At 38.7% G+C, this 26,375-nt stretch overlaps 1 protein-coding gene across 3 annotated transcripts in view; it reads left to right on the top strand.

Moving 5' to 3' along the window:
* sez6b (seizure related 6 homolog b) overlaps window positions 1–23,692 on the top strand; it is a 233,226-nt gene extending 209,534 nt beyond the window's left edge. For 2 of the 3 annotated variants that reach the window (XM_026192831.1, XM_026192833.1), the window contains 10 exons: window positions 508–646; window positions 12,487–12,683; window positions 14,454–14,648; window positions 15,436–15,627; window positions 17,564–17,758; window positions 19,298–19,333; window positions 20,130–20,238; window positions 20,887–20,986; window positions 21,485–21,493; window positions 22,237–23,692. In XM_026192831.1, coding sequence (XP_026048616.1) covers window positions 508–646; window positions 12,487–12,683; window positions 14,454–14,648; window positions 15,436–15,627; window positions 17,564–17,758; window positions 19,298–19,333; window positions 20,130–20,238; window positions 20,887–20,986; window positions 21,485–21,493; window positions 22,237–22,266 — 1,202 coding nt within the window. In that variant the 3' untranslated portion in view covers window positions 22,267–23,692. The remainder of the gene's footprint in view (window positions 1–507; window positions 647–12,486; window positions 12,684–14,453; window positions 14,649–15,435; window positions 15,628–17,563; window positions 17,759–19,297; window positions 19,334–20,129; window positions 20,239–20,886; window positions 20,987–21,484; window positions 21,494–22,236) is intronic. The other variant, XM_026192832.1, reaches the window with a different exon arrangement.
* Window positions 23,693–26,375: the final 2,683 nt, after the last annotated feature.

Here is a 26,375-nt window from a genome sequence, read left to right as displayed (position 1 = left end):
TTTTTGCAACAATTTTGTCCATTTTGAGTCACTTTCCCCTTGATACACCCATCTTAACACTTAGGATTGAACTCAGAGGTAGAGCAGATCATCTACTGATCGGAAGGTTGGTGGTTTGATCCCTGGCTCCCCCAGTCTGCGTGCCAAATATCCCTGGGCAAGATATGAATGTGTCTGAATGTTAGCTAGTAAGCACTTAAAACATAGTGAATGTGGCATGTTGTAAAAAGCACTATATAAGAATGAGTCTCGGGGGGCTCACTGACATCTTTGGCCCCAGGATGACAGATAATTAAACACTGACTCTCAGCAATACAAAACTGACAGCAGACTTCATTTCTTTAATTGTTTGTATTACAAAATTCTTTGTTCTGTTTCTATATTTAGTGAGATCACGCATCCAATTTGCTTGTTACACACCCCAAAACAAAGGGACAGAGCGATCTCTGATGATGACTTAGGGATTTAAACTGTAAACATGTTTTTTTTTGTGTGTTTGTGTTCCAGCTGTGTGCAGTGGTGAGATCACAGACTCAGCTGGTGTGGTGCTCTCTCCCAACTGGCCTGAATCCTATGATAAAGGCCAGGACTGTATCTGGGGAATCCACGTTGAGGAGGACAAGAGGATCATGCTAGATATTCAAGTGTACGTATCCATCTTCCACATGTTCAATCTATTTCACTCCGTTGGCCTTTGATGAGCATAAAACCACATTACTAAAGCAGCATCTAATCATCACAAAACTTGCTTTATCTCCTTTGCTGATACATACAGCAGTCCCAGGCTTCAAACACATCCACAGAAACAGTATGACACTAACAAAGCGCTACCTCACCATGACTAGTAAAACACATTAAAAACACAACAGGCAGCTAATGAACGAATGCTCAGCTTGTGAATGAGATGTGTAAATGGAACACAGACAAAGGTTAATTAGGTGCAGTGGAGAAAACTAATTATATCAGGGATTTGTTTAGGAGCCCTCCCCCAATCCCCAACCCTGCACTCTTGTAATGGCTGCTGCACCAAGGCCGATCAGCAAGCACTCCAGCGGGTGGTGAAAGAAGCTGGCAGAATTATTGGAACAAGTCTGCCAGAGATCAGTAATATCTTCCCCACTCGCTGTCTGAGGAGGGTGCACAGTATCCTGCGGGACCAACATCACCCTGCGCGCCACCTTTTCCATCTAAGATAAGATAAGATAGAACTTTATTAATATCTTCTATCTGCTGCCCTCAGGGAGAAGGTACAGGTCTATACAGGCCAGAACATCCAGACTGGCCAACAGCCTGTATCCACAGGCTGTGAGGCTCCTGAACTCTCTGCCCCCCTCTCACGGACAATAACCATATCCAACTTCTTAATAGCAATGAACTGGTCTGCATTGGTGCATCATATCTTTATTCTCTTCCCCCCCCTGCCCCCCCCCCCCCCTCTTTCTTAAATAGATAACTATCATATCTGATATCATATCTCACAGTACAATAATATTGAATGGGTTGCATTGTTGTATTTTGTCATGTTTCTCAGGTCTTTGAATTTCTACGAACATTATTGCTAAGGATTGTCTTATTGCATTGGAGTCACACTGGGTTAAATATGTACACTTGGGTTTTAAGGGGTATTTATTATTTTCTTCTTTTTTTGGGGTTGTATGGAAGCCCCAAACGCAATTTCATTGTTCTTGACAATGACAATAAATAAATAAATGTGTGGAGTACAGGGTGCAAGTGTACAGCATGAGAGTGTTTGTTTCCTGAGATTGTGGTGCCAAGGTGAAGACACAGAACAGCACACCCTGCTTTGTCAGGGCCTGATAAGTCAGTCAGCCATAGAAAATCATTTGCCATTTGCAAGCAAATTAAGGGGGGCTCATTTGCATTGGATGCATCTTAAGCTCCGCTTTTCTCTCTCTCTCTGAGCACCACCTGTGTTGTACTTTGAGAAATACTGATTAATGGCTTCTTCTGGATTTTGAGAGGGAGTTTGCAAACATCAGTAATTATTGCTGCTGAGCAGGTGATGTAAAAGTAAAACTTCCCTGGCAGCCAAATCTGTGTTTTAAGAATAAAGTTACTATAAAGCATGGACCTGAAACACGTGTTCTCCATAATATGACACGGGCTTCTTCTGTTCCCCTAACCCTTGGTTTAGCTGTCTGGCATATTACAATCTGGTCTAAAGTCTGGACATAGTATAAAGTCAGAAAGGCACCGAATGACCCAATGTAGTTACTCACTTCTGCTATTTTAGCTACATGTGAGATCATCATTCTGATGATTCTGATTTGATTTATTACTGCTGTTGAAATTAAAAGCTTGATTCTTCACTGATCTGGTTCTCTAATTCATAATCCAATACCAGTTTAAAGCTTTCTCCTAATTGATAAAAATCATTGTTTTAACACTGTTAATGGTCAAAAACTCCACATGATCCTTTAATATTCTCTCAGGAAAGGTGGCAGGATTAAAACATATGACATTAAATGCAACATCAGCTATTTTAAATTTACTTTGTTCAATTGTTGGATGCTACAATAAGAAATATCGTCACAACAGATTGAATGTTACTAGAATGAAGTAAATGTCATAAGCAGATAGCTGTGAAAACCCCTGTTGCTCCCCCGCTTTCCTGAAGAATCATCACTGTGGTTTCTACTGTATGTTGTCACTTCTGGGATGATAATTGGGGATTTAGACTTTCTCAGGCACATTGTTACATGTGTCAGTGTCAGTGAACGGGAATAATCTGTGAAAAATCTGTAGCTCAAACTAAAGGTGTCAGCACATACTGTGGTCCAGATTTCCAGAGAATGGCCATGGGATTTAACCAAATCCATGGAACTAACATCTAATCTAGCACAACTCCTCCCCCATCTGAACACATGCCAGCAGGTGCCTGAGCATTTATATCAGGTTTATCAATAGCAGTTGTTCTCCCTAAGCTTATCTCTGGTGTACAGAGATAAATGAGGCCTTTAACATGGTCCCTGGGTATTGGTTCCTCACATTGCGCACCTGTGCATATGTGTACATATACATATCACCAGCTCCATCTTTCTGATGGAGGGGGAGATATTATCAATAAATGAGTTTCATGGATGGCTTTCAAATGAAAGAGGAGGAAGTACAAGTGTCATTAAAGAGAACTGAAGGAAGTAAAATGAATAATATCACACAGACTCTTGTCCTCTCTTTCTGTAGGGGAACTTAAAACTGTTGAAACTTTATCTCATCAGTGTTTGATGCCGAGTGATGACTTATCTTTATATGATTATCAGCCTGTGTTTGATAATGATGTCCTACATTAAAGCTTCTTGTACAATTAGGCGTGATTCTAACTATTCTACACTATAAGGTTGTCTCCTTGTCCATCCTTGCTCCCAGTTGTCCACTAGCCCAGTACTCTACAGTGTCAAAGAGCAACACTTCAATTAGAATTTAATTTAGCAGCAGGGAGGCACCTGTGTGTGTGTGTGTGTGTGTGTGTGTGTGTGTGTGTGTGTGTGTGTGTGTGTGTGTGTGTGTGTGTGTGTGTGTGTGTGTGTGTGTGTGTGTGTGTGTGTGTGTGCTCTTCCCACCAATACAATCAATGTGTTGGTTTGGTTTGGTTGGAGAAAAAAAACTTGAACCAGAGTTCAAGTTGATGTCTCAGGATGTTACAGCAGAACTGTATTAAACAGTTTGACTTGAGGGGACAAATTCAAAATGACTACCATGTGAATGAGCACACATGGTTGCAAGCACACGCTTGTAACCAAATGTGACACCATGGAGTCTTCTATTCAAGACAGCTTTGTGATATCTGTGTCATAGCCAGAGACCGTACGGTTACATTGTAACCTTGGTTCTGTGAGTGAGGCACTATCTCTCCACCCCGTACAAATGGAATATGTAACGGAGTGGAGAGAAGGTCTCGATATGATAGAGAATCAGCTCTCATCAACAGTAATGATCCTTGATATGTTGGGTCAGTCTGACTCTCTGTAAGAATTTTAGTTCACTTTTATTTAAGGCAAATATTGCACTGAGCTGACAAAATGCAGGAAAAGGCAAAAATCCTCACTTTTCACACAGACAGACACGTTTCGTATGCACGGGACGAGGGCAGAGATCCCAGGAGGAGCCTTCCCCTGTAAGGTATAGTGTGGTTAACTCATATACGTGCACACCATACACACACACACACAAAGAGCTAAGGTAGAGAGCAAGAGATTAAAAAAATGGCAGGAGGGCATTGGAGGACTGGAATACCATTACATTTTTTCTAACCACTCTACAGACTCTAAATCAAACATCCGTAACTAGCAAACATTAGTTTTCACTTAAAATACTGGCTGGTTGGTTACAAAGTTGCTAAAAATAATTTCAAACCACTGTTCTCTGCAGCTTTTACTTATCTGTTTGTATACACATGGATAAGACACAAGCTATGAGAATAAAATATTTTTAAAAGAATGGTTTTAGTTTAATAACAGAAAATTACACTTCTGTCTTTCTTCATAATTTCAAAGTGTTCTCCAAAGTGAGAGTCTTTAGGGTATAGTCACCCTGTGCAATTTATACTGTTCAATGCATTAGACCCCAAAGATCAGTTCATTTGCTAGTGTTAGTGTTACCGTGTTAGTGTTTGCTAGAGACTCATTCAACTGATCTACTGAAAAAGTGGGGCTGAAAACAGCTCAGTTGTATTGGAGCACAATGCACATGTAGAATGTCCACTAGCTACACCCAAGAACAAAGCTGGAGCACTTCTTGAGTGACAGCTCCCCCAATCGTCACCCAGTTAAGAGAGCACCAGGCCCAGTTCATTGGAGCCACTGGTGTGCTAATAAAAGATATTGTATACAGTCTCTGATGAAAGATCTTAATAATATTATTGTTTACAACATGATACTATGAAAAAAAGAGGCTTCATCAGAAATACAGAAGGACAGCTGGGTGTAGAATAGAATAGGATATCTTTTCTTGTTTTTACATGTGACTTTTAATGAAATGTGTTGTCTCTCTTGAATGAACGAAAGCTGCATTGCAGACGTGCTTAATAATTTTTTTTAATGAACAGTGGTGTGCAAAAGTGTTTGCCCCCTTCCTGATTTCTTATTGTTTTGTATTTTTGTTACAGTTCAATGTTTAAGATCATCAAACAAATTTAAATAATGAACAAAGATGTTGGATGTTGTTTTATTCCATGTTTTTGCCATTTGTGGATCATGGCTGGTTGTTCGCTGGGGTGCTTAAGAAATGGCTGTATAACCTGTTCCAGACTGAGAGATCTCAATTACTTTTTTTCTCATTTGTTCCTGAATTTCCTTGGATAGCAGCATGATGTTTGTCTTTTGACGATCTTTTGGTCTACTCCACTTTGTCAGGCAGGTCCTACTAAAGTGTTTTCTTGATTCAGAACAGGTGTGTGAATAGCTCTGGAAAACATTGACCCAACCGTTTATTGGGTTTAGCGAGCAATCACTTTTTCACAAAGGGCCATGTGGGTTTTTTCCCCCCCAATAATAAACACCTTCAATAAACAAACTGCATTTTCCGTTTACGTGTGTTATCTTTGTCTAATATCTAAACTTCTTTGATCCTCTAAAATATTAAAGTGTGACAATAATACAAAGAAAATAGGAAATCAGGAAGGAGGCAAACACTTTTTCACACCCTTTATGTATTAAAAAAAAGTCATCTTAAGAAATAAAAAATACCATAAGAATTTAAAATGATTAAAAACAACATATGATGGAATAAAAATAGACTTAAATAGCTTAACTCCTGAAGATTAATTCAATCAATTTAGTGTAATTTTTCCCCTGAAAACGTAAATGTGGTGCACAATACATTTAAAGCAAAACTTTGCAATAAAAGTAAAGAAAAATACCAGATGTAGGAAATATGATTCAAGTTAAGACATATATGTAAATATATATCTATAATATTTTTTTACTGATAACAATTTAAAGCTGGACACCCTCCCCACTTCTTCGATTTTCAGTGGCAGGAGCTCCCCCTATTGACACACCTGGCGTGTGTAATGAGCTCTTCTGTTTTTCTGATGTTTAGTGTCAGGTTGTTGAAATCGCACCACTCAACCAGTTTATGCACTTCCCTCTGTAGGCGGTCTCATTACCATGTGAGATGAGCTCCACAAGTGTTGTGTTATCTGCAAATTTAATAATATTTTTGAGGTAAGCAGGAGTCAGCGGTGTTCTGTCAGGACAAGCGTCAAAGTGAAAAATAGGCATAAAAAAACGTAGCAAAGTAAAGTGATGTCTCTCCTTTTATCTAAGACAGTGCTGTGATGAAGCTCCTCACCTGCCAACTGGTAAAAGTAGTGTTTTAGGCCTGCCACTTCTTTTGTCCTACACACTGTCTTCAGTTCTTTTTAAGGGCACATCAGTCTGAGTTTGTGTGAATACGAAAAGTTTGGGAGTCACGTTTGTGTTGCAAAGATACAATTTTCTGTCTGTCAAACTGTTATCTTCAGCATTTTTGTTGATTCAGCTAAAAAGCAAAAGGCTTAACTAATTCCACGAGTTCATTCAGCATAAAAAAGGCACCTATGTATGAGGAGTCAGTGTTAGGTGGCTTAACAATCTAAATTAAATATCAAAATCCACTGACAATGGTGAGGAGCAAGAACTGGACTGTCCTGAGTGAAAACCTAGCCAATGAGTTATCATATTTCCCAATGTTGGTTTCCAAACCACCTGCCTGCCCATCTGGCAGGGTGATGACAATACTGCATCAGCCTTTTACACCTGAGGAATAAAAACACACAGGAGTATAAACAGAGGGAGCATAAAAGACATTTTGACAATGAATACAGGGAAGACTGGAATATAAACAAACAGTGGACTTATTAGAGATAAGATAGATGGACACAGACATGGGAAGAAATAATCAAAGACAAACACAGAACTGAAACATCATGGAAACAAAGTCATGGAATAAACAAGAGAACAGATGCAGAGATGAATACTAACACATCCAATGTCAGACCGCAGAACACAGAAACGAGACAGAGGGAGAAACATGTAGGAAAATGCAGAGGGAACTAAAAACCATCATTAGTAACAGTGACGTCTTGAACCAAAACTAAGGATTGCAAACCTGAAATTCAACTATAATAACCAGAAAGTTAATCGTAAAGTGAACTGAAAACTCAATATCAGCAGAGATAAAACTGTCTGAGAGTCATAAGAATAAAGGAACCAAACATTCAACAAATACCAAATCAAAACTAGAACACTAGCATAATGGTAAAGTTTATATAAATCTTTAAACTTAAATGTACCAAGATTTCAAATCCCCAAATGATACAAAACCCAAGGACGTCCTGATAAGTCTGGCCAGAGGTTATAAAGTATTAAAGTTGAGAATAAATCTTAGCCACAGACACACAGGTAACACATGTCTGCCACTCCCTCTGTGTGTTGATGGTGCAGAGGAAGGTTCGTCCATGACAGTTACTCCTCCTGTTACTGTGTGTTTTCAGCTGCTTCTGTGCATCTGACTGCAGATAACTGAAAAAGTAATGTAAAACAGGTGAAAACACAATTGTAACTGTAATGTAATTATTAAAATCAGTACAGCAATGTGTTAGATTAATCCGCTACTGAAAAATGTAATGCGATCGCAGTAACATGGGTGTAACATGTTACACCAAACACTGGTCTTCAGTCGTCTAGCAACCACTGCCTAAGAAACTGTGCGTTTGTTTTAATATTCCTTGTGAGATAAGCAATGGACAAACAGCATAGTAACATATAGAATAAAACCATCTGTATTTCATTTTTCTGAACCTACCAACTACTATTGCAGTTTTCATGTTAAACTGTGTGACAATGGCCACTTGGCAGTTTACTAGTGACTGCCTAATGGGAAACCTGCTTACACAAACTGGATGTCAAGAGGAATGGATTATGTTTTTCTGAGTCTGTGTGAATGTACAGTCATAATCACAACAATTGCTAGAATTATCATTTAGAATATAAATGGATTAGAAAGACCTGCTGAGACCACTTGAGGATTATTCCCTGTTAAATCCTGAAGGATGTGACTGATTTGTGCCACTAAAAAACTTCAGTCATTGCTGTCACTCTTGTTTCTCAGTTAGAATCCTAAAGCTTGAAACCTGGTAAATACTGGATCTTGATCAAGCCTTGCTAAGTTTAGTGGGTTACAGTTAGCGTTATTGCAATGTAATTTGTTCAGTGAGAAGTCCTAACAAGTATATAATAACAAGAGCTAAGACTGTGTGTGACCATTTTTCTTTTCTCAGCTTCTCTACAGCTGAGAGAAGACAAATGGGTCTGCCTGTGGAAGAATAAACACTCCACAATCATATTATCATCTGTTCACAAGCTCAGTCACATTCCCACCATTTCCTTGAAAGAGAAAGAAAATTGTATCTTTTTCTAGGCATTGCCATGTGTCGATTCTTTCCACGCCTCTTGAACATTTGATTTTCCAGCATTCCCATAGTGATTAATAGCTCAATCTCAGGCTGGCTAATGAGTTTTATCAGGAGCCACTGGTGATTAATTAGCGACAGCAAAGAGCATGTCACGGCTTTATTCTGGCTAAGCCATTTCTTCCATGCTCTAAATCTTCCTTCTACAAAGAGATAGCTCAACCCCAGGTGACATTTTCAAATAGCCCTGAGGTTTAAAAGAGCTCCAGCTCTGGTCAAATCAGTGCAAATGAAAGGCACTGTGCCTTTCAAGCGAGGGACTGTAGTTATTCACCACAATATTAACTCAATCTTCTCCTAGAGGGAAATCTCTGCATTATTGACCATTAACATTTTGACACTCAACCTGAGGCAGCTGAAAAACAACGTCTTGTGTGTCTCGTGAAACTTCTGTAAAGGTTCAAGACGTCATTAATTTTATTTTTGTTCTGACTGTTGGCTATAACATACTAGTTCACACTACTGTTTTTAAAGATTAGAGACTTGGGGGGGTTATGTGGGAGGAGTATGAGTGCCCAAAAACATACGATCTCTTTATTCATTATGGAATGAATTTTTCATCCTGTGTAACAGTTATAGACTGAAGATCTAATGGGAACTAATAATGTAAGAGCTGCCAATGTCAGCAGTGTTATCTTAGCTTGGGCTTGGAGACTTCACTATGTGGATGAAGTATCATATATGCTGTAGGCAAAAACTTAGTTACTATCTGAATTGATTTTAGTTCAACCACTGTATTTGGCCAATAACCAATAACTTAATGGAAAACGAAGAAACTAAAACTAAATAAAGGCTCTAACAGGGTCACTCTCATATTGCGCCCAGCTGTAACAATAGATTTTATGTAAAAAAACAAGGAAAGATTGTCTGCTTTTACTCTTTGCCTTCTAAGCAACACATGCTTCTTTATTGAATTGAATTGAATTGAATTGCATTGATATACCTTTATTAGTCCCACAAGGGAAAATTTCATGTTAAGGCTGCCGACCTATTGCACGCAATGGCGGCGCCATCTTACCCTCCGACCATACATACATTACACAAAACATCACATGGGGAAGACAGGTCAGAGAGGTATAACAATGGAAAATGCACCACATGAGAATAGAATAGAATTCAACGTTATTGTCATTGCACATGCACAGGTACAGGGCAACGAAATGCAGTTTGCATCCATCCAGAAGTGCTTTAGTGATATAGATATATTACAATATATATTAGCAATAATATAGATATGTGAGTATATTACAGAAATGGGTCTATTATGGTATGTTATAATGTACACGGTATGAAGTATGTTGTTATTCTATAACTATAAGTATGTACAGGCTGTAGTGAGTACAGGCTATGTACAGGCTATGAACAGGATATAAATATGAAAAACTATACAGAATATGAAATAAATAACTTTACAGAATCTGGGATATACAGCTATACAGAAATGGGAACTATGCAAGTTGTAAACAGTTGTAGGATTAAAAATTATCAAATGTGCAGAGTGATTATTTACACAGAGCTATAGTGCAGTTAAGATAAGTGAGATATAATTCCTACAGAGGCTATATAAAGTGCTAGTGGTTGTGAGTGGTGGTTCAGTCCATGTTATTATTGTGTGTTTGAGGGTACAGTTGTCCATTGTGGGTGTGTGTATGTTCAGTCCGTGTGTTAACGTGGGTCAGATGTCAGGAGGCAGAGTTCAGGAGTCTGACAGCTGTGGGGAAGAAGCTGTTCCGGTACCTGGTGGTCTTAGTCCGGAGGCTCCTGTAGCGCCTCCCAGAGGGCAGGAGGGTGAAGAGTCCATGTGATGGGTGACTGGGGTCTTTGATGTATTTCCCAGCCCTTTTCAGACACCGCTTCCTGTAGATGTCTTTTATGGCAGGAAGTGGTGCTCCGGCGATGCGCTGGGCAGTTTTCACGACCCTCTGCAACGCCTTCCGGTCCGAGGCAGAGCAGTTCCCGTACCAGACTGTTATACAGTTGGTCAGGATGCTCTCGATGGTGCAACGATAGAAGTTCACCAGGATGTCTGAGGACAGGTGAAAAGATAAGGAGAAAAAAATAACTCCCCCCAGACTGAGCTCCAACAGGGAGATCAGTTTGAGAACAGAAAAAACACCTCTGCACAAAGCACATGAAAAAACTCTTAATACACCAAAGAAACACATGACAAGCAACAGGGGTGGGTAAAGGGTGAGAGACAGCCGGATTAGACAGTACATCCGGGCCTGCAGCCTGTGCGCTGGTCTCCTTGATCCCCGTCAGCATCGGAAGGGAATAAGTGTCGAAGGCGTTTGGAAAGGGAGGGGGGATGAGTGTGTGCATATCAGTGTATATGTATGTGTCCAGAGTTCAGCTGAGACAGTGTCCTTCGCCCTGCTAGGCTAAGTAAAGAGTCTTCCAGCCAACCCAGGTGGCCTTGCATGGAATGGGAGGGAACAGACGAAACACAGTCGTTATCAGGGTGTTGTTGTTCAGCTCCAGCCTTGAGACCGCAGCTGGCGCCAAAGGGGTATCCGCATGAAGTGATGGTGCTTTTTACTTTAGTGCAAACAGCTCATATGAATTTCAAAGCAGTTCTACAGTCCAACACTGGTCTCTCAATCTCCCGTTGGAGAGCCGCGAGCTTTGCCATACTTGCGTTCTGTGATGTTGTCATTTCTTGTGCTCAAGGAGCCGATTTCTGAGAACCCACGGCAGTGTGCCTCCCCGAGATGTCATCCAATTTGCGCCCAGAGATGTTATTCCGAGCTAGCCCTTCTGAGATGTATCCAGTCTGCAGTCAGAGATCTTATTCTGAGTATTCACAGCAGCCGGAGCCTCTCCAAGATCTTATCCGTGCTGACTCAATGAGCCCATTTTGAGAAACTCACGCCTCTCCCATCGTTCCAATCCCAGCGGACAGCCGGTTCCGCTTTCTTAATTCTTCGATGAGTCAGGGCCAAGCTTTATTACTGACTTGCTGCAATGAAAAGGAAGAATCCACTAGTTTTGGTTTGTAAAGCACAAGGGGACAAGGAGACATGATGGTGGAATGAGGAACAACAGGAAAGTATTCAAAGGAAGAATGGTGAACATGTAAGGAGTAGAGATAGTGAAGGTAGATAAATTTAAATGCAGAGTGTTGTGCACAGTTCAAAGCAATGTACAGTGCACAAGCGAGGTGAGGAAGCAAGGGCACTGTACCCACTCTAGGGTGAGGTGGGTGGAGATGAGTGTCAAAAGGATAGGAGCAAGAATGAAAGGAAGTATAGTCTGGAGACAGGAGGCCAAGTTGGAGGTGGCAGGGTCAAAGATGCTAAGATTTTCATTAGGAGTGACGAGGATGGACAGAATTAGAAATGGGTTGAGTGTTTTGAAAAACTAAAATAGAGAGGCAAGGCTGAAATGGTCTGAACATGTGCAAAGGAGGTATAGTGGATATATTGGACAAGGGATATTGAAGATGGAGTTTCCAGGATGGAGGACCTCAGTGGAGGTTCGTGGATACAGTGAAAGAGGGTTGGTATGACAGAGGAGGATGCTAGGGATAGGATGAGATGGAGGAAGATGATCTGTGGTGACCCAAAAGAAGCAGCCGAAAAAAGAAGTCGCAGCTTTACTTTCAGTCTACTGTGAACTTTAAGTGCGCATTTTCTGTTCATCAACCACGACCTTACTTTAGACTAATGTCACATTAAAATCTTGATGTTGTTCTCTGCAGTGAGAAACCAGACCTATGCTGCCCCTGATGAATAATGCAATACTCTACATTAGTAATATGTAACCTTTGTGTGGCTCACATTTGTCTTCACTCTCTTTGAGTAATTGCTGTCATTTTAAAAATGTATGAGCACATTATGAGGCCTACCATTAACATTAAGCTCTGTCGGAAATCTATCGTGGAGAAGGTGCAATTTAAAGGTGAGGCCAAAGAGAGGAGGAATGAAGTACCTTCAAAAAAATAAATAAAAAAGAATAAAATACTAAATATCACTAACAGAGATAAAACTTTATTCTTTGTATTTTTGTTTCAGGTTAAATATCGGGAAGAATGACCTGTTGACCTTTTATGATGGGGATGACCTTACAGCCAAACTGCTGGGTCAGTATGGAGGATCAAAGTCCCGCTTTAAGCTCTACACCTCCACTGCAGATGTCACCATCCAGTTTCAGTCTGACCCTGCCACTAACGTCTATGGCTATGGAAATGGTTTTGTGGTCCACTTCTTTGGTAAGTCTTAGGCACAATTGTGCCTCAGCTCATATTCATTCTGCCATATTCCACATGTGAATTTTAAACCAGATACATTGTACACTGGTTTTGAAGGTTTTTCTTTAAACTCAAACGATGACATTGTCTGAAAGCTAAACCTTAAGTGAAACCTGTAGTGGTTTTGCAGTGTTTCAGGTTTTTAGTCACATTTTGACACTGGGATCACTACACAATGCAAAACACCTCTATGTGTCTCATCTCAGGAGTGGGTAGAATGCTTGTCATTACTGCAATGATGTTGCTGCATTTTTAGTGGATCACCCACAAAACTTACGCTCCTGTCAATGCATTTTTGCAGCTGCAGCGTCATACTTATTTCCTCTAACACATATTTATTATTAAGCAAAAAGCTGGGCAAAAAGAAAAAGTTTGAATTCATTTTTGCTGATATGGCACCTAAAATGGAAGCAATGAGAGGCCATCCCTAGTTTTGGACAGAATGTGTCATTAGTGCAGCACCATGCCACAGCGACCACACTTTATCTGATAAGAGCTAATAAATTCAGAGGAAAAGGAAAGCTACGGAATACAGATTACCAGCAAAGGAAAGGGAAAGCTTGTTACAATCGGTTCATGAAACATGTTGGAGTAATGTAAACACAAGACATCAAAACAGACAGGTGTTGGAGAATTCTGCTTGTCTAGTGCCCAGATGCAATTACGTTGGCGTGTTTGGTGAAATTAGACTCCTAAGAAGAGTGCTGTTATGTAGGAATGAGCAGAGGAAAGCAATCAGGTATGGCAGTTTGCCCAGAGAACAGGTCATTTAAAATGATGGAAAATACTGTCAACAACTGAGTCTAAGCTTTGAAGACAAATTAAGATATTCAGGTTTTAGATGTTTTATGTGCTATGAGCCACATCTACAAACCACCAACCAAATGGTAGAATGACACTGCACAGAATTCGCTGGTTGCATGTTCTTTTGTGCACAATAGGAATTAGAGTCCACCTCATACATACTTTAATGTCTCTGTAAAATTTTATAATGTTGCTCAACACACAGCAGCACACAGCTGTCTAACATATGAAAACAATACCAATGTATAATACTTTTTTATGTTATAAGAATCAATGTTATTTCTTGTTGCATAGACAAGAAATGAGAATAGAAATCATCAGTAAAGTGGCTTTAAGTTTACAGTGTTTAATTGTTTTTGCAAGGTGAGAAGCATAAAGCAAATTTAAATGGACAATTTAAAAAAAAAAAAAAAGACAGATCATTTTATTTACAGTGAAATCTTCTGAGGAGCATGTGTGTACCAGGTGATCCCAGTCCTATCAGAAACTTTTCCACAATAGGTTTAGATAACTTTAATTTCCAAAGAACTAACACATTTACTACTGCAGGAACTAAATGGAGTTGTTATAGGAATGCCACCCACCACCACTAGGTTTTTTCAAGCACAAAAATCACTACTGACCCAGAGTTACAAGATTCATCCATACATCTTGAGCAGGGCCAAAAAATTGCCTACTAATGTATTAGCTAAACACTCTCAGTTTCTCTCCAAGTTATGCAAAAATATCACATTACATGGACATTTTGGATTTAAAACAGTATCTTCAAACATTATTTTAGCCATAATTAGGCCATAAAAAGGTAGAGAGACTGATTAACTGACATTAGTAAAAGATAGAAAGAACTTTAAAGTCTTGTAAAGCACCTTTCAGTCGAACCTTACATCCATCAGATTTTTGTCTTCTTCTTTTTGCTGTCTCCTGCAGAAGTAGCTCGTAATGACACTTGCCCTGAGCTCCCTGAGATTTCTAATGGCTGGAAGAGTACATCTCACCCTGAGTTGGTTCAGGGCACCGTAGTGACTTACCAGTGTTACCCTGGTTATCAGGTGGTAGGCTCCGAACTACTCATGTGCCAGTGGGACCTCACCTGGAGCGGCGATCTCCCGAGCTGTGAAAGAGGTGAGAAATTGGTATAGGTCAAAATTCAATAGTCCAGATGAGCTACAGCTAAAAAAATTGTATTTAGTGATAAACAATTAACTGTCTCACTGTTAATCTGTGTTTTTGTCTAATTAATCCGTTAATCATATAGAATATAAAACAGAGGAAAGCAGTGACTCCTTGCGTTAAAGCACCTGTGAGTGAAAAATACATTTATGGTTTGAGCAGCACCCATGAAAAACTTGCCAAATCTTCTCTGCCAGTTCCAAACATTTTAGATTATCACCCCAGGTTAGGACCACCTGTGAGCATGGACCCTGCTACAGTGGTCACTTGATGTCTGCTTCAAGCATGCCATGTTTGAATGATCTTGATAGGGCTTGTGTCACAGTGCAACTTCAAGCTGGTGTTCCACAAAACCAATCTGCAGAATTATTTGGAGTGAGCTCTTCTCTTATCTCCAGATTGAAGGCAAAGTTGTAACTACAATATCAGAGACAGGCTGTAAAGTAGAGAAGACGTGATGGTGTGGGACGACATCTCCCTGACTGGTAAAACAATCACTAAAGGCAACCTCAATGAGGAGAGCTATTAAGATGAGATTCTGCAACCAGTGGTAATCCCATATCTCAACTCCACACTCGCCCCCACAGAGCAGAGTTTATCAGGGACAAGCTCCAGAATTTGTAGTAGAGATTATGGAATGGCTTCTCTGTAGTCCTAACCTCAGCCCCAATGAGCACTTCTGGGATGCTGGTCAGTAGTTGGTCAGTAATGACCAATCTTTGTTTCTTTGTCCTCCCAGTGGTGTCTTGTACTGACCCTGGAAAGGTGGAGCATAGCAGACGGGTGCTGTCAGGTACTCATTTCACCGTAGGTTCAACTATTCAGTATATCTGCAACAAGGGCTTCATTCTGTCTGGAAACAGCCTGCTAACCTGCTTCAGTCGGGGATCATCAGGCCCCAGGTGGAGCCAGAAGCTACCTAGATGCCTGCGTACGTACACACTTTTCCTTCCCTTTTAATAATTACTGTAGATGACTGAAATTAGTAGACAGACTTCATGAGGAGATTTTTCTGGTGTGTGAAGGTATTTGTAAGCTTTATATGTAAGCTCTGTCTTATGGGTCTGCATGTAGCCATTGTACTTGTGCCACTTTTAATGAGAGCCTATAGTTTTATAAATAAACTGTGAATTAAAAAAAAAACTGTAAAAGCCTAAAATGAAAAGTAAAGAGGACGTCAGTCTTCACAAGACATGAGCTAACGGCTGTGCCTTTGGTCCTACTTTTAATTTCGGAAATTTTAGGAAACACAAAAAAACCAGGCACTCTAAGAGCAATGATCTATTGGGATAATATAGTATTGCAAGGCCTGTTGGATATGACAGAAAACAGTTCTGATGGACAGATGTGATTGCAGACATTCCCCAACTCTCTTTGTAGTAATCAACATTGATCAATGATCATCACAATTTGTATTTTAATAACAAATGAGGTTGTTGTTGTTGTGGTTGTGACAACTGTTAGACATTTGGAGTTAGTTTTAGTAATTATGCAACACTGCTTATAAGGTTGTGGAGAACTGCTGTCACCTGTCAGCTGAGACTGAAGAAGTCATTCTGATGAGTGAAGAAACACCCTCACTGAAAAATGCTGCATCCAGATGACCAGAATCAACTTTCTGGGATTTTCTTACCTTTCTTATTAAGAAACACACAAGTCCATTGGAAGACCACTCAGTGTATGTAGCATTCATTGACAGAAGTCAGCTCTCTAACTGTGAGGCCCAAGGTACAGATGAGAGAAACAGTGCAAATGCAAATGTTCTGCATCATACCAGTGAACTCTGGACTGCTCATCTGCAACATTATGTCCATCTTTCATATACAATCCCCTTAAATAACAGGACAAAACCCCAACATTGCCCCCTGCGAGCAAGCCCTTGATGTCACTGGAAAAGAAAAACGTTCTTTTACCAGAAAGAAACGTCAGCCATAGCCAGGATCAGCGAGGGCAGCCATCTACCGTGACCAGTTGGTGGTGAAATGAAAGAAAAAGAGAGCAGTGGGAGACAGGACAAATGTACTCTATGGGAGAAAGAGTCAGAATTGCATAGTTACTAGTGAGTAAATGTAATAGTAGTGTATAAATATGTATTAATACAAAAAAAGAAATGCACAGCATAGGAAGCCCCCAGCAGCCTCAGCCTATGGCAACATAACTACGATGGTCCAAGGTCACCTGATCCAACCCTAAATATAAGCACGGAAAGTATTAAGCCTGCTTATTAGTTTCAAACTGGTATGAAGGCCTTCTTTAAAATTGTCTGAACTAGTATCATCTACTACTTTAAGTCTTTTACTATTCAGATTATAATATCCTAGTCATAGAAATAGAGACATTCACTGCACTTTTACAGATTTCTAACTAACTTCACCAATGCTAAATTTAATGACCCAATTTTGTTTAAAACCAGAACCCAAGCAGGACACCTGACCAGACCAAACAAGCTTCAGTGTGTATTAAATCTCCAATTAGACCTGGGGAATACAAAGAACACAGGATATGATTCATCTCGTTTTCATCATTTTCAAATCGTTAATTAAGACCTTGTGTCCTGTGAATGGTGGTACTGTCATCCTGGAGGACACAACTCCCATCAGGACAGAAATTTTGTCATTTCTTAGTTATTAGTGAATATCGTAAGAGTGACAGTGATGCTGTTACAATAATAGATGCTGTCTTTCTTTGCAGATTCTGAATAACCAACATAATTTAATTGAAATCTTGACAATATAATTTTCCACCTGTCCTGCTGATTAAATAATGGCATTCTGTTAGAAATACTAATTAACAACAACTCTGTGACCTGCCATGGAGTTAATTAATTACACAGTTGTGACCATAATTTTTTATTACTTTGCCTTCAGCTGAGACCTTCGAGCCTTGCAATCATCCAGGAACCCCCACTTATGGGATGCCCAGCTCTAATAAGCTCCACTTCCAGGCTGGAGAGACCCTGCATTATTCCTGCCAGAATGGCCATCAGCTGCTGGGTGAACCTCTTCTCTACTGTGTTCCTGGACACCCGTCCCAGTGGAGTGGGCTGCCACCTGTCTGCAAAGGTAGAAAACTGCAGCACGACTTGTTTCTACATTGTCAATTCATTTTTTAAGATCATGTGAAGGAAAACAGCTCAGAAAAACTGGTTGTGGCCAAGCCAGAAGCAAAAAGGTTATATTTGGAAATGTAAATTCCATATTAAATCAAATTCAAAACATACAAAAGTCAAAGAAAAAATGCAAAAAAAGGTATTAATGAACCTTGAATAGCAACGTGATCTGGAAAGATGACATTAACGTGACCATGATGAAACCTTACAGACTGAAAGACAGATCATCTTAAGAAAAAAAAAGTATGTTTTGGAAAAGCAGAAACTCACATCAATCACAGTGAAAGGCCATAGATGAAAAAGAACTGTCTTTTTTCAAATTGATTTTTTTTGTCCTGACAATTTGGAGAAGGTTGTTCCAGTCTGGAGGCTAAAATAACAAAAGAGCAGCCTTTACCTTGAGCCTGCTGTTTGATCAAGGCAACTCAGGGATACAGGGTGCAGTAAGGACATGTTAAACAAACAACCACGAGGCAGGAGAGACCTATCAGGACTCCAGTGAGAGTATGCATCTGTAATTTGCTTTTACTAGAGGAGTCTCAGAGGTTGCACAGTCAAGCTGCTGTATATGCACAAAATAATGAACTTATTTGTTTTCTGATTGTAAACGGTACAGTATATCTGAGCAGAAAAAGGGTCTCAACAACCCTTTGTTGCATTTTGTACCAAAATTATAATAATTCCAATACAAATTACATTTCAGTAAACAAAATACATCTCCTTACAATTATAGTTCCTGCTCTGTGCTTCCAGGTTTATTTTGGTAATGATTTTTCCCATTCTCGTACATTGTCTCATTGTCTTGAATAGTTTCGGCTGTCCTCCCAGGTGTAGCCTCTCTGCCCTTGTGTTTGCATCTCATCTGGTCCTTTGCAATATCATCCTGCGAGTTTTCTGCCATTTGGATTCTGTACTGTAATCTTTGCAATGTACAGTACAATAAAGTAATAAGGAGTATATCCAAATGCACTTCAGTAAGTTTTTTATTTTTACCTGATTTATAAAAAAAATATTTAAAAAAATAAATCCTGATATACTACAGGTAGCCCAAACAATCAAAAGCTCACTTCTTAAGCAATTTAACTGGAAAACTTTAAGGGAGCTGACTTATTTAGATAGATGAGATTAAATTAATTAACATACCAACCAGGAAAATTGTAAGCTGATAGATTCGATTTTAAATAGAATTAAACTCATAATAATCCACAAAACTGTGAACATTATGCATATATATGATTGCAAGTAAAAAAAAATGTTGATAAAAAAAAGTATTCACTGTGCTTGCAAAATGTCTCCTTCAGTTAGGCTGTAGTTGCACATGTAATTTTTCATGTAATCAAGTCAAGAAGTTTTATTCTGTTAAACTTTCATCACTGTTGACAGAGTGATGTACTTAATAATACTATAATAATACTTAATAATACCTTATTAAGTATTTTCTTAATTTCTTTTGCTGTTTTTTATTTAACATTCATTCTTTCTGTATTCTCAGCCCACCCAACAGAGTATGATAAGCACAGAGTAGCTGGTAAGTTTACCTACAGAGATAAAAGTCTTTGTATAAACTTTCTGATTCTACCTGCACACAACGAGTTACCATCAGGGATGAACAGTTTAAAGGATCATTTGTGCTAGAAATATTTCCAATATATATGCAATATATAATCATAATTTGTATAAAAAAATAAAGGCAACTGGAGGGGAATTCAACTATATGTGTAAAGGTGTGTAATAGCAGTCAAACATATTAACAGACCTATTATTTCAACGCTTTTGCATTTTTTGTAATTTTTAGAGTGTATAATAAAACTAAAGACATCAAATCACAGTTTGTCATTTGAAAAACGTATATTACTGTACTTTCTGCCTTGGTAGTTACTTTGCAAACCACTGATAATATTGGAGTCAGCTCTACAAGGTGATCACTTGGTTGGGTTCCAGTTAGCAGGCAAACCTCTGGGTCTTAATAAGTTAATTCAGTCAATGTATGAATCCATATTAAAGCAACCAAATAAAACAAAACAAGTATATTGTTATTTCAAGACATGGAGGCCCATCAATGAAGATAAATCTCAATCTCTCAAACTTCACAAAGACTAAAAGGCTCTGACCCTAGGACTCCAATAGTAAAGGAAGATGAAGCTTCTGAGGAGGAGGAGGAATTCATCAGTATTATCATCTTATATTAATGACCACATCACTGCTTTCTAGATTTTAAGTAGTAGGCCCATCTTAATATCAACTGTTCAGCGTGAATCAGGAATTCATGATGAAAATGCTGCAAATAAAGTTAAACCTTCACAATCTTTTTTTTTCTCCAACAGTACCTACTGCAGACCTAAGGATGGAAGGAGCCCAAGTAGCATTGGCTGTCTTCATCTCCATCACCTTCTTCCTTATCCTCATCATTGGGCTCTACCTTTATTTTTTAAAGTATGTCCAAATTAGTTGACAAATGCTGCTGGAAAAAAAAGAATAAATTACATTATGACTAGAGAAAAGAATTTAAATATACACAGCATAATCTTTACAATTTTTGGAATAAGCACTTATTTCCAGCACAGTAATACTACAGCCTCTCTTTGTCATGCAATGAGAGAATCAGTGCAAATGCAGAGTCATGCAATGTGCATGCAAGCTTTTAGTAACATAAATTTCTGAACTCTGTCACAAATAAGGAGATTTGGGGGGCTTTGGTCTGACTGGGATGCACTGAAAGCAAATGAAAATATATTTAGCTGAAAGGACCTGCCAAGGAATTAGTATCATGGATTTTAGAACAATGTTGAGCAAAAGGCCAGAGTGTGGCCTCAAACTGGTGCAGAAAGCAAACACACACTTCTAATTTATACCTGAATTGGGGTTTTGTGGAAGATAATCATTAGTAATGAGAGTTTGGTAAAAAATAAAGTTTTTCAGTTAAAGCACGTAAGGTCATGTTCTTTATGCACATACATCTCTGTAAGCGCTTGCTTATGAAAACAGTAGCTGTTTTAACAAACTAGTGTTGTTGGGTTTTTCTTGTTTTTTAATTCTTTTTGTCTCCTTTTAATTGATGTGTGCTTCTCTCTATGTGCTCAGGTTCCAGAGGAAGCCACTAAGACTCACTCTGTACTCCAACTTACCATATGAAAATATCACTGGAGAGTCTACACTTTATAACTCAGTTTATGAGACAATGGTGAGTCAACATTCCCCACAGCTGTCAGTCTGTTACGCTATCAAATCTAATGGCCCTCCATTCATTTAGAACCACTTTGTGGTTCACTTGCATTGTACTGTGGTATACTGATGGATGTTATTTTAATATTATCTACCCTTATTAAATTAGTAAGGTAAGGCTACATAGCAGGCTGCGTATCTCTGAATAATGCAATATGGGTCATCAGCACCACAAAGTTTTCCACGATGATTTGAATCAAATCCAAGAGTGGAAGATCTACTGAAAGTTGCTACTATGACACTGTCAGAGAAAAACATCATATATTGATCACACATCCCAAGTTTTCAGTATACCATCTCCTTTAGGAGAAGCAACAGTAACATACCTGTGATTAATAAATAAGAACAAACGTTTGCTTTCAACACTTAGTTCTTCAATAACATATGGCAACTGAGGATGTTCCTTTAGTGTCTAAGTTGCTGTTTTGTTCACCTTCCATGCTTCCGATTTCTGAAGAACAATGAGGTGAGTCAGTCCTCGATCCTCCTGTGAAATACTCTTGTGATTATACTTCCTGAATACTCATTTGTGTATCAAAAGTGAATTCATTTGCCTAAATACTCTAAAATATTGGCACATTTGTTCTATCTATATAACAGTTTGGTCACAAAAGGACCAAATTTGAGGTACATGTACTAGGATTTCTTTCAAGCTTTATTACACTTCTACTTTGCTCCATTTTTAGCAGCCAGATCTCTGACTGTCTGTCAGCCGGGCTACAGCGCTGAAGTGAAACCTATTTTCTTCAATCAATGTCTTAGATTTACAGAGAGCCTTTTTTATAGGGCTACACACTCCTTTTTTCAAGAAAAACATCTACAATAAGGGTGCCTTTGTGGTGTGGAACCCATTATTGTGAATTTAAATGTTATTAAGAAATGATCAGACAAAAGAGAAACACAAATGTTCAGTTTATAAGCCATATGACAAAAACATCATCCAGAATGTGATTAAAGTGGTGGTTGAGCTGTTGAGCCAATTGGGTCTAATAATATATTAAATGCAGTGTTGAGGCTGTCATTGTTAAGCATTTTTAAAGTTCCTCTGCTCATTTATTGTTTTTTTTATTAATAATTTAAAAACTATAATTGTTTCCATTGTTGTCCATCATGTTTGTGTAACATGCTGTCCTGCCATTTTAAAGTGTACACTGGTTTAGTTTTCTGACTGCTTTGAGTGCTGACCAAACTCGTGCAATGTCTTCACAGGAATCCAGAGAATACGAGGTTTCTATCTGAAGACTCCAATGTATGTGTGTGTTTAATGGACAGATAAGACGCCTGCTGGCCTTTTCAACATCCCCCACACTTATTCCTTTGGTAACTCGCTTGACACCTCCACCCTGGTTTCTCTACACTGAATATGAACTTTTCTTTATTTACCTGGCAGAGGCCACCACAGCACCCCTGGAAAAGCTGAGCCACCAGAATATTTTTCTAGTTCTTCAACAGTTACCGTCCAGCAGCAGTTTGTACAGTTTTTAACGCTGTGCTCACATCCTGAGAACTTTCGGTGCAAAGTAACATCTCAGAAAGCAGAGGGATCAATGCAAAGCAATGCCATTAAGTGCATATAACCACAGGTGTTAGGCTGTGTTTTGTACATTATACACATTGTCGTCTAGCACCATTAAAGGAACAATGCTTATGGATTGTTGGGATGCGGTACATTGGTATATTAAGATTTTACACTTTAATGTTAGAAAAAAGCAACAGTATAAACAATTATCTGATTATCCCCAAACTGTTGTTGCTTGAATCTGTTCTTTGACAAATAAAATGTCTTAAATAAAAGACCTTTGAAGGAATATTTGTCTCTCTAAAAGGGTGATGTTCTCATGTCTGTATGTTCAGCACAGTGATCAATGCAATATATAATTTGCTTAGATTAGCATAAAAACTGAAAGCAGGGGGAAACAGCTAGAGCTCGAAGATAAACCAAAACTCCAAAGCTCCATTTAAAAACAAACTACATCTGATAACAATGACTCAAGCTGGAAAAAAATATTAAAGCCCCTTTTATAGTTTTGTGGATTTCTTAAACTTTTCATTCTCTGAATTCTTTGAAAAACTGAAGAAAATAATTAAACGCTGTTATAGCTTATTGCTAATGTAAACTTTGTCATTGGACAGTGAGTGCAAGGCTATGAGTGAATTTTATATTACAGTGCACCAATTACACGTGCACCTCAGATGGTGGACTTTGGGCAGATTTTAAAATAGTATAAGGTGAATGATAAGTTGTCTGTTGTGTCTCCAGCTGCTTTAGCTATCAAATGCTAGCAGATTAATGAGCCAGTAAATTTGTATGTAACATGGTATTACATTCAAAACTTATTGGTTTGCAATAATGAAGCAATAATTTCCAACATAACAACCAGTATACTTTTAGCAATGTTATTTAGTAATTGATAAAGTATTTATTTTCCATCTTTAAGAAGATTCTGTGCTATTTGAACATTCGTCAGCTGCGGCCAAGAATGGTTTTGTATCTAGCATCCAGTGGCCTTCATTGGAATTGCATTTTTTTTTTTTTTTTTTGCACTTAGTATGCTATAATTGTTTTTCCTTCCATGTATTTGTTGAGTTTTAAGCTTTATACTGACACCATCATTAAACAAAACCAACATAACAGGACAAAACAAACTAGCCAAAACCAAACAAAACAAACAACCCGGCTCAAGAATACAAATAAATAAATGGAAATTCCAGACACTTTGATTATGAGATACAATTAACAATACACATATGTAAAACAGCAGTGACTTGCTTGCATTGTACCAGGGCCCGTGAGAAAATAGCAGAAATATCCAAACTGGCATACGCCATAAATGGGTCCCATATTTTATTAAACTTTTTGTCCCAACTATGTAACTTGCATGTTAAGAAATCTAGTGACACATATACATATTCCAATACTGTCCGGTGCCACTGAGTCTTAGATGGGGCTGTGGACACATTTCCTAGCACAGAATGTTAACAGTGCGTAGAGCTGCTTTCCAAACTTCCCCCTGATTTTGTCGTTTGCCACTCCAAGTAACATGCACAATGGGTTGCATTGACACACCAAAATTGTTGTGTTTTGCAGCAGGTGCATAGACAGTGCGTGGGGTTGCCCACCTCTATTTTTCATTTAGGGCACAGCGGAGAAAGGTCAGAATTGTATTTATGGCGTTGAGAAGGTGATATGTGAGCTCTGTGTAGAATTTTAATTTGGATTGCCTTTACTTTATTACAGACGCTCAGAGATTTAGCATTCTCCCAGACTTATTGGAATTGCATTTTATGAAGCCTGGTAAAATACTAGCATCATTGTTCACCAGTTGATTTATTGTTAGCCTGTGTAGAAACTGAACGGAGACAGGGTCCAGTCCAACATTAGTGCAAGGCAACAGGACCTTTTCCTAAAAGTTTTGCTTCTTTTTCATGAGAGCTCTCATGCCACTTTTGTTTTTATTCAGTCTGTGTTTTTTAATTTTTCTAAGTGCCACACTAGCTGTTTTCCCCTGATTCCAATATGCTAAGCTAAGCTAATTCCAAGCTATAGCTCAGTAGTGTTTTGGTTTTTTCATTTCACTTAGCTAACGCTACTATTTAACAGGGACGTGCAGAGGGGGGGGGCTAGAGGGGCTTGAGCACCCGCCCCTTTCCTGATGAGTGCCCAAAGTGCCCTTTTGTTGAGGCAACTTTTAAATTTTTTTTATTTATTTATTTATTTTTTTATGTGTGTGTGCGTGCGGAGTCCTGTCTGTGCCCCTCAACAATAATATTTAACTATTAATCATAGTTTTGCTAAATAAAAGGATCTGACTTGCATCAGTCACATGATCACATTTAACCAATGATCGCCCTCGACGGCAGAACGCGCTGGTTACGAGCCGGGAACGAGCTCACAAAGAGCACGCGCATTTTTTGCGGTCCGGAGCTGTAGGAGAAACACAAGTTAACTCAGAGACACAGACTGATGCGACAAAACCAGTAAGTAGGTGTACAGCGTACACTGTAGTGTGTAGCACACAGGAGTATTAGCTTATTACGTACACGTTGGTAAGTTGTCTTGTGGCAATTTGACGAACTGAAACAAACGAGCGTGCTGTGTGTGCAACAGCGTGACAAACATTACCTGTCCTTTTATTAACTGCACAAGTAGTGCTGGTCACAGCTGCTGGCTACCTGTGTAAGGCTGTCATGGGTCTGTAGCTCTGTCACCGTTTTAGGGAACATATTTAGTTTTAAAGTAAGTTTCTGGGCATTTCCTGCCTTTCTGGAGGGATTATATTTCACTAAAAAACGATCTAATATGCATGTCCACATAATAATTATTATAATTATAATATATTAAAAAACACACGCTGTATTTTAAAGAACATACATTAAGAAGCAGATTATATTAGATTTATATTTTAAATAAGACAAAAGTTGGATTTTACAGCAGTAAAATGATTGTAATCTCTACAGTTTAAAAATGTAATAAGCTTTGCCCTGCACAGAGTGGATAGTGAAACAAATGGAATCATCATAAATACATTATTTCATATTTATTACTTCCCCCTCCTCATTGCTTTATTATTGTAGCTCTAGTAATGAATAATAATGTAAGGATGCCCATAGTATATACAGTATTCTGAAGAAGGTCTAAAATGTCACTGTGTGTGCATGTGTGTGTTTTATTTAGCTGGATTTAAAAAAATATTACTCATGATATAACATTGTCCAGACATGGCAGAGCCGAGTTTATGTCACAGTTTTTCGTTGCCTTATGGTTCCAAGCGCTGTCACCAATCTTTGCATTTTGTTATTATCTCATGACACTTGTTTAATCAGCTACCATCTCTCCTGTGGACTTTTTAATGTCTACAGTCTCAGATCAACACAGCCCTGCCCTTCCCATATTAGATTCTTGATGAATGTGTGTTGTTGTTATTCAGCCTGGTTCAATGTGCCCCTTTTTAACTTTGAGCACCCGCCCCTTTAAACCTCTCTGCAGGTCCCTGCTATTTAAAGAAATTATTGAACATTGATTTCTTACTAATTAATTTACATTAAAATGACATTATTATACTCTGTCAAGATCCAGCACTATAGGGATCATTGCGATTTGATTTGACTTTACGAAATGATGGTATTGACCCTACATTCATATGCATTATGCAGAATGAAAGACAGGACTGATTTATCCTTGGTTCAGTTACAAACTAAGTTAAATTCAGACTTTTGTTGTCATTCAACATACAATGTATACAATATTGTCCTATGATAACATGTACCCTTGCAAACTACTTTGATGATAACCTATTTTTTGATTAATTGTATATAAAGTATTTATTGATCTACTTCACAAACATCTT

The sequence above is a fragment of the Astatotilapia calliptera genome, chromosome 14, assembly GCF_900246225.1.
Source record: "Astatotilapia calliptera chromosome 14, fAstCal1.2, whole genome shotgun sequence".
In the NCBI taxonomy this organism is placed as follows: Eukaryota; Metazoa; Chordata; class Actinopteri; order Cichliformes; family Cichlidae; genus Astatotilapia; species Astatotilapia calliptera.
This window is presented reverse-complemented; position numbering and strand designations above follow the sequence as displayed.